The 9,724-nt window shown below is 44.6% G+C and overlaps 1 protein-coding gene across 1 annotated transcript in view; it reads right to left on the reverse strand.

The window, feature by feature from the left end:
* ENPP6 (ectonucleotide pyrophosphatase/phosphodiesterase 6) overlaps positions 1 to 9,724 on the reverse strand; it is a 71,222-nt gene that overhangs the window by 18,592 nt on the left and 42,906 nt on the right. Inside the window, exon 4 of the mRNA XM_019521895.1 lies at positions 219 to 360. Coding sequence (XP_019377440.1) covers positions 219 to 360 — 142 coding nt within the window. The remainder of the gene's footprint in view (positions 1 to 218; positions 361 to 9,724) is intronic.

Below are 9,724 nucleotides of genomic sequence, written 5' to 3' on the forward strand. Positions count from 1 at the left end.
TGGTTTGAGTAGGAAAAAAAAACTATTTCTACCAATTATTACAAAGGAGTCTTTCATTACAAAGCACTTATCCAGTACTTTACAAAAAGAAAGGTACTAGTACCTTTGAACGCTTGAACTGACACATGCATATTAAGTGACAAGCTGTTGTAAAAGAGCATTAATAGTACTAAAAATGAAACATATCAAAAAGTACACTCTTTTCTCATGTCACTAACCTTGATCAGCTTCATCATGTTGCTAAGGACTCTGTCCACTGCTTTTAATGCATTCTTCCTCTGAACAGATGAAGGTCCATAATGGTGGCCTTCCACATCAATGCGTTCATAATACACTGCTGCCATTTCTGCACTGCCATTTCTAGGGTTGCAATAGAACTAGTCAGGTGACAACACTATATTGTTTTCAGCACTGGATACTGACTGTTTATATGTTTTCAGCAGTTGACACTGAATTAACCTTCATTTCCCTCAGAACACAAGAGGAAAACATTAATTTTGCACCCTATAACTTGCATAGGCATTAATTGGAGTACCTCTGTATTGTGATAATGCCCAAAGGCCCAAATCAACATTTGGCCAGTTACTGGGCTGCATACTCTACAAAAGCATAAGGTGACACTTTCCTTGTCCCAGAGTACTTACATTGTGTCTACCCGATATTTAGGGTCAACCTTTCTACACTGAAAACCCCAAAGCACAATCTTAGAAATTACACTGAATTTGTAGTGACAGAAATTACAATTTAGAGAGGTTTCCTAACAGGAGAATGAGGAAGCTGGGAATGCCTGCCTACAGCTCCACTATTAAATTTGTTTATTAGTTCTTCTCATTCATTGTATGCCTATATTTACTGAAGCCAGTGATCAGTACAAAACTTCACGGGATTAGTGGGTAGCTCTGCAGCTTCTGCTATTTGTTGCCTAGCCATCCCTATTCGGCAGCATGTTTGGAATTTACCCTTGAACTCTAAGCTCCAACACAGCAAGTCCACTATTAGCAAAGTTTCTTTTCCCGAGTGTCTGCCCTTTGCATCCCACTTCTTGTCTTTGCAGGAAGCTCAGTATGGATGGCAGTGATGTGGGTTACAAGGCATGATAGAGATGGGAAAGCTCATGTGACTCAGGTTGGTTAAGGGCAACTCTCAGGGTTGACCCTAACTCTCAGTGCCAATGTATCCAGTTGAGTGTAAGATGAACTGTAACAAATGAGCAAAACAAGCAAAATGAGGGCATGCTGGAGGGAGAACAAGCGTAACAAGTTTTGTGACTATACGTACTGCCAGGACTGCACATGCCTCTGTGATTCCAAATCACTTAGAGCCTTTCTATAAACACAGATAGCTAAGCAAACAGGAGCAATTCTCACTGGTTTGTTGTCTACTGGCCTGTTATTTTAACTAAGGCACTTAACCCCCTGGTATCTAAATGCCATTTAAAGATTACACTACAAAAATACAATGTGTTCTAGGATACCTCAATGCAGGCTTTGAATCATTGCTTTGTTAAAGAAAGAAATTTTTCTTTAAAATCAAATGCCAAGATAAATCTTGATTACCATGCTCATCACTCAATAATAACAAGACTTTGAGAAATAGTCACAAGTTAACTGCTTTAATTAATATTTTACCTTCCCTTTCCCTCCATCCCATTTGAAATTCCCTGAAGTTTTCCCAGAATGCATTTTTCCCTGATATTGCATGCACCATGCAAGTGGGCCTTCTCTTTTTTTCCTGAAGTGTGATCTATGAACTATGAAGAAATAGGGGAATTCAGAAGAGGAAGCGTTAAAAGGTTAGTTGAAACTTATTTCTGCACTGAATGCCCTCTCCCTGGTTAGTGGAGACACAGCACAGAAATTCTGTTTTCACTGCCGATTTTCAGTTCACTGGAAAATTTTTAGTAAAAGTAGTCTTTTATGTAAAGGCCAAAGCTATGTCCAAGGGACTTAAAACACACACTATCTTGATGCATACATTTGGGATGTATTATCTACAGCAATGATTTCCAACCTGGGTGCTGTGAGATCCTTTTAAGGGTGAAACGTAATATGACCACTGTTAGGCACATAAGCACTTATACAGGATTCACAAGATAAATTCAGACACTTTGAATAGGAATGCAAAGTGTCAAAAACATTCTGAACTCTTGTGGTTTTTCTGAGGGAGCAGTGGCATTTCCATTCAGGCAACTAAGGGAGTCATTTTACTTAATGTTCATTGGTCTTCACTCCTCAGGTGTTAATGATCATCTCTCCTTGGTCTCAGTATTCAACTAATCAAGCTTACCTTTCTTTTGGCAATGCTACTGTCTGCTGGCTTCTCCTGTTTCACAGCCTTTTAGGCTTTTTAGCTCTTTTCAAAATCATAAATTCACCCATGGGGACCAATCTTCAGCAGCAGCTAGGGTTTCCACTTTTAGTTAAGCAGGAACAGGAGAGTGAGTGAGCTCTATCCCTGCTCTATGTAGCCATAACTCAGGAGTAATCTTTTTTGCCCCCTTCATTCTGCCTTCCCAAAAACAAGGTGCATGTCTTGCTTAGGGGCATGTTCTTTTTGGCAACTGTTGATCTTATGGATCATGGTATATGGACAAGAGGCCTATGTAACCATCTCACCAAGACCTTCCAGCTCATACGCCTAGGCAAGAGCATGAAATGGAGGCTGCCTTAGACCTACCATCCCCACTTTAGACCATCAAGACAGAATCCAAAGGCCAGATGAATCCAGATGTTCAGTGTCTTGATGGCTGTAGTTTCTGCCAGAGAGCAACAGATTATTGCTGCTGCTGGCTGCCTAGCAAAGTCTGGCCCACAGGCTGGATTCAGCCTGCAACAGACTCCATTTCTTGTAGTATGCAAGAAAATATAGTAGTTCTCTGCCCTTCTGATGCTCACAGTCTTCAAATACTTTTAAAGAGTTATTTCTTACCTTTTCACCCAGAATCAAATCATAATTTAGTTCTAAATAAAAGGCATATAAGATCTTGACTGCATAAGATACATTGTCTTGCTTAGTCTGGGCTAAGTAATTTCAGTAAGGGCTCATATCTACAAGGATATATGCTTAAATGTAAGTGCACAACTTCAGTGGAAAAGTTCACGTGTCTAAATTTAGTGACATACTGAAGAGCTTTGTAGGACTGGGAACAAAATGAATCTTGCAAAATGAGATATTATTAGCTATTATTTTACCACAAAGATTTGTGGAGGAGAGCAAGATGTAGAATATACTGCATTGAGAAATGCTTTACATTTTCAAATCATTGAACAAATGATACCTAACTGCCATGACACCCCAGCAGGTAGGTAGCAAAGGCAGCACGAACTCTATGTTCACAGATAAGGAAAATGAGGCAGGAATATTTTGGCCTAAAACTTCAAATGTGGATCCCTAGAGCCAGGCTTCAAAATACGGACCTAGGGACTGAATTTTGTACGCTCTATTTGAAAATTTTGCCTGAAGTGACTTCCCCAAAAGACCTGGTTCAAGAAAATGAGGACTCTTCCTGAAGGAATCTTTCCCTTGACTGCAGCGAGAGTTGCATTGGGCCCATGGGGATTCATTCCTGTCCCACTTGGGACCAATGAGAATCTCCTTCAGCGGAGCCAGGATTTCACAACAGGATTATAAATCAGGGGTTCCTGTTTCCAAACCCATGACTTATCCCTAACTTTTGCTGCTTCCTGTAAAATCATTGATGTTTTTGTTGTTCACTTCGATGGGAGCAAGAGCAGGCCCAAAAAAATAAACTTCTGCTGACTTGCTCAAAGCTGCAATGCACGGGTTATCCAACTGGCTGACAACCTCTGTGCGACACTCTGCATTCTTGTCTCTGTGTGAAAGAATGATCTTGCCAAAGGCTGATTTCCCATAAGAAGTTAGTTTCAGCTAACTTTATTTAGTTAGAGTGGTTCTCAGCCTTTTCAGACTTAAGACACCCCTTAATTATTTGTCTGAATGAGAGGTATCCTATATATAACTTACAGTGCTTAATTCTTTGCAGAGGGTCCAAGAAAGAGTCTGGCACTCACCTCAAGCCTGTGCTTACCTGATTATCTCCTCGTACCTTGCATAACCCTTCAAAGGCTCTTGCAGTAACCCTTGGTTGAGAATCCTTGAGTGTGGGAAGGAAACACTCTGTATAATGAGAGTTAATCTACTTATCTGCCTTTTGCAGCAACATGAATTGGAAGCTTTTGCAGGAGCAGGTTTAATATGGTAACAATTAACAAAAGCATCTTACCTAGGGATGAAGGGTACAAATTGACACTTCTGAAACTAACTACAACTCAAAAGCACTACTTTAGGTCTTGTATCTGGTATACTAGTACTAAGTATAATTGTATATTGTTTCTAAAAGCACTGAAAATAGATCATGAAGGATAGAAGACAAGATGAAGATCTTCTTCCCCTCTTCTGTTGTTTCATTTTTCTTTCCCTATACTTCTCTTCAAGTGTCTACCATATTAATACTTATGACTCATTGCTGGCCTTGTTTTCAATCTGTCCTCTCTTTCATCTTTTTTCCATTGCTACATGTATGCAGTTTTTAAAGAAAAGAAACTCAAGGTGTAGACCCCAAAACATTTACACTGATGCAATGTATACTGGTTTTGTATACTTGATGTAAATCATACTGGTATCCCAAGTGGACAAGCCAGTTATCAAGGAGCTGCTGTTTGCAGTAGGTGCTATTACAGTGGCTATTAGTTGATGGGAGAGTATGTACCAGCCTGTTTGTGTATAGAAGTGGGTTCTCAACCAGGGTGCCACAGCACTGGCACTACTATTACTGCCACTGCAACTGGGTGAAACTGCCTCATGTATCTTGTATAGACAGACCAGGGAGACCTGCAGCAGGATCATGTGCCCTTCTTGGTCTGCCCCTGCTTACTAGAAACAAAAGTGCAAAGGCAGGTGGAACTGTCTAATGTGCCTCTGTTCCTGGGAGGAACATGGGAGGGGACAGGTTAGATTATGAAGGGCTGAGACAAGAGCAAGGACTCCTTGCCTGCTTTCAGTTTATCAGATAACTCTCATGCAGGCTGGTGCAAGTGATTTGGCCCCAGCCTTTTCTGGTCTTGCTCCACAGGAGGCACACAGGGCAGTTCCACCTGACTGCAATGGCAGCAGCAGCACCCTGGTTAAGGGCCACTGACATAAGCTTGAATCATCACAACAGTGGTTTTCAACCGGGATGCCGACAAATTAAAAAAAGTATGAAGGCATGCCCTGAATCTAAAAGGGTAGAGAACCACTGGCCTATAGCAAATGGCTACTCTTGAATGGAAGTGGACACTAGAGTATTTTTGCCATAGATTTTTCCCAAGGTAACTCTGTCCCAGGTTTGTCCTGCATCTACAATAGTGCACTGTGGGTCTGCTACTTCTTCACAACAGTGTAAAAGCTGATGACATTGGTGCAAATGCATTGCATGTCTGAGCCCTCAGATTGCTTTCACTGGAGTTCAGGAGGATGTCTTGAAATGAAAATAAGAAATTAGAGGTGGTGGCAGCTCCCTTGCTCCATCTGCACCTACAGTATTTTGGCTCTTTAGAGTGCTTCAGGTGGTGTTTACTACAGACATTGCAGGACTACTGGTTCATTTTGTTAACTGAAATCACCAGTTTTCTCCTTTTGCAGGTTGTGCAATGGACTCTGTCACGTTGCTATCCAAATGTTTTTATTTTTTTACTGATGGCAGCAACTACTAGCCTGGTGTGTCTGGCTGAATTAGCAATTGTAATGTTTTCAGTAGGTTCCAGCTTTCCAAAAGAACAGCTTGAGAGACTGGATTTTTTTACAGCTCAGGCATTACTTCATCAAACTTTTAATAAAACACCCTTTAATAAGACACCCTTCAAACCATCTTAATCCCCTTGCGTCACAGAAATCAAGTAAGAACCAGCAAACACTACTGCTCCACAACTACCCATAAAAGTAGGCTTTATATGACCATTTCTTTCTAATTTTCCATATCCTGAATGATGCTGGTGAAGAAATATTTTACAAATCAGATCTAACTGGTGAATTTGCTTCATAAATATTCTAGAAGAAATCCTTGTAATAACGACTAGCAGAGCTCAGGTACTCTGAAAGCAGAGAGGTGATGTTATGTTGCCTTTCTGACCCCTGTTTCTAACCCTGGGGCCTGCCAGGGGCTGGTTTCAGACTTGTGGTTATTCTGACTTGTGCAGGCTTGTAGCAGTTCTGTGCAGGCTACTATGGTTGCTGAAGATCTCTGGAGTGCTGTGCAACCAAGCCATAGCCTTCTTTCCCGCTTGCCCTCACCATTCCTCCAGTTCCAAGGTAAAGGTGGCATAGGGCTGGCTGCTCCCAGCAGGCTGTACAAACTGACTTTGTGCTCCCTGTGCAGCACTTGAACACCAAACCTGGGATAAGGACCAGTCCACTGCATTTCTCCCAGGAGAAAGCCTTTTGTCCCAGGTTCCAACAGATCTTCACACCCATTGTCCTGTTTCAGGTACCCATAAGTTATGCCAGATAAAATGTGCTAATACATTCCTGGGACATCCCTGTGTGCATCTGTAAATTAGTGCTGTTATAGGTTATCATTAAAATATTTTAAAACTGTGAAATGTTATGGTGTCATAAAGTTAGAGCAGTTTCAGAGCCATCATAGGTTAAGACTTATTGCTGTCTCTGACCTGCACAATTGTGACTTGCCACTAGAAAGTCTGGCAAGCAGGGGTGTGGACCATGGGTGACTGGTGCCACCTTAATCAGGGGGGCACATGCCCCCCCCCAGTGACCACTCAGCGACTGGGGGGTGGGACAGGCAGGGGCTTCCCCGCGGCCAATCTTGGTAAAACTCACCAACCAGGAGGGGGCCCCCCTGCAGCCAATCTTGCTGACTGCTGGGGGGAGGGAATCCCCCTGCGGCAAAACTCGCTGATTGGGAAGCATCCACAGCACTCCGGAATTGGCCACAGCACTACATTCAGCACTCCCAGGACAGGGGTCAGGACTGTCCCTCTTCTGGGCTGGGAGTAGAGGGCAGAAGGGTGGCATGTAGCTCGAAGGTGGAAAAACTGGGGGAGAGGGGGTGGTGTGGCTTCCTGCACTCAGCAGCCAGCAGGAGCCAGCTGGAACCATGGGTGGGAGGGGAAAAGTCTGGGGGGGAAAAAAACTGTTTGAAATGATCAGGCAAGGGGGAGAAGTAAAGATAAAGGAGTGAAGAAAGAATAATGATGAAAAAAAGGACCAAAATCTTGCATGTGTCACTGAATTGGGCTTGGGTTAGGGGGGCAAAGGCTAGGTTATTCACCCTGAGGCTGAGCTGAGACCCTGCAGGCATGTTGCATGCTACACTGGAGCAGAGCTAAGATCCAGCTGAGAATGACTTCTGTTCTCTTCACAGGGGTAGGTAGTAGGATGGGGGACAGGGAGGGGGGGCTATGGCAAGCAGCAAGCTGGTGAACAGCACCTGGGTTCTCAGAGTAGTCAGGATATGCTGGGATCACACCCCCTGAGGGACAGATGTGGGGGGTTTGGCTTGGGGGCTAGCATCACCCTGTTAGGCAGTCGAGTTCAGGAGGGTTGAGCAAAGAAGTAGGAAGGGCTGGGGATGGTGCATCCTGAGATGCTAAAGGAATGAAAATAGTGTGCTTTTTTCCCCAGGGCATATTTACAATCCCCTGGAATGACCTGGGTAAAAGGATCAAAGATAAGATAACCTTCACCTGAAGTGGCATAACTTTAAAGCAACATTTAGAGGGTACTTAGCACAGGTTAACACCCTTTGAGTAAATTTTAAGTGCCTTTAGGATGCTTTAAAGGTAACTGTTTTTTAAATTTATTTGCAGTTCATTTAACTTAGTTGCAGCGGGTTCCTGGGCCATGGCTATCAGGCAGTGTGCTTTCCATGACCACCTAAGAGCAGCAACGCAGTTTCGACAGGCTGTGTGTATAAGGCCTGTGCCATTCCTGTTTTGATACAAGTCAAAACCAAACCAATCCAAACTGCTTTAAATGAGACATCTGTTTATAACCTGTGTTGTGTCCTGCCTCCTTCCATTATTCAGTGTTTGCAATGCCTTCAATCTTTATGAGCCCAAGTTGTCAGGTCCTGATTATATGTTCAAATAAAGGATTAAGTGTTTGGGAATGAAATTTATCATGCATGTTTTTAACATGTTATTCTTCAATATTTTATAAAAATCTAGTCTGCTGCTTGATTTATCTAAATATAAAAAGGATTCCTTTTTATATCAAATAAGAAATTCTTAAAATCAAGTTTAAAATGTTGAATGAGGATTAAGATTAACTTTCAGTGGAATTTAGGCTCCTAAATCTCTTGCATGCTTTTGAAACTGTAAACATTTAGGTAAGAAAACACTATTTTCTAATGCTGCGAATTACGATTTATGAGCTAAGGGTGAAAAAACTGGGATTATATAGTCTTGAGAAGCAAAGGTTGAAGAGGGACTTGATGACAGGCTTCAAATACCTGAGAGGCAATTATAATAAAGATGTTGATAAACTGTTCTCTTTGGCCACAGGAGGACAGGACAAGGAGCACCAGTCTCAAATTGCAGCAAAGGGAGTGTACGTTCTCTATCAGGAAGAACTTTTGTCACTATGAGGAGATTAAGCATTGGAACAGACTATCTCAGGAGCAGGCAAAATGCGGCCCTCCAGGCAATTCCCTCTGGCCCCTGGGGCCTTGGGCTGCCCCTCTGCAAGCTGGCGTATCCATGCAGGAGGGGCAGCTCTGATTGCTAAGCAACATTCCCCCAGCCAAGCCTGACCTGCCCTGCCCTCCTGCCCTGAGCTAGGGGGCACTAAAGACAAGAGCCTGCCTACCACGTGCCTGTTTCCAGGCCCCCTGCCTGCGAGTGAAAATTCAGGTATGGGCCCCAAGCATCAGGGACTCCTGTTGAGGAAAAGAGGGCAGGAGAATGGGAAGCCATGCACTATCAGGCCACGCTGGGCTGGCCCCGCATGCTGCAGGAGCTGTGCACTATGGGCTGGGTGGGGCTGGCCTTGCACACTGCCACTATACGTGGCTGAAGACTTGGGCGTGAGCACAGGAGCTGCATGCTACGGGGCTGGGTGGGAGTGGCCCCACACACTGCCAACACATGAGGCTGGAGACTTGGGCAGGAGCATGGGGAGCTGTGTGCTATAGGTCTGAGTGGGTTGGACTCGCACCTTGCTACCTTGTGTGGCTGGGGGCTCAGGTGGGAGCATGGGGAGCTGTGTGTTATGGGGCTGGCTGGAACTGACCCCTCACCCTGCCACCTTGTGTGGCCAGGGACACGGGCAGGAATGCTCTCAGGCCAGGTGGGACTGGCTCTACACGCTGCTGCCATGTGTGGCCAGGGACTGGGGTGGGAACATGGGGAGCTGTGCACTATGGGCTGGGTGGAGCTGACCCCTCACCCTGCCACCATGTGTAGCTGGGGACTTGGGCAGGAGCGCTACTGGGCCAGGTGGGGCTGGCCCTGAACACTACCAGCATGTGCAGCCAGGGACTGGGGTGGGAGCATGAGAAGCTGCACCCTATGGGGCTGGGCAAGGCTGGCCCCACTCATTGCCACCACATGCAGCTCCAGGGACTTGCAAACTACGGGGACACCAAGGACCTCCCCTCCCCCACATGCACATGCATCCCTGCACTCTCCCACCCCCACCACACACACACCCTCCTGCAGCCCCCCCACATACTCCCCCCTACCATAACCTTACACTCACACCCCCT

Source organism: Gavialis gangeticus, unplaced genomic scaffold (genome assembly GCF_001723915.1).
Source record: "Gavialis gangeticus isolate Ggan-Ray unplaced genomic scaffold, GavGan_comp1, whole genome shotgun sequence".
NCBI classification, from domain to species: Eukaryota; Metazoa; Chordata; order Crocodylia; family Gavialidae; genus Gavialis; species Gavialis gangeticus.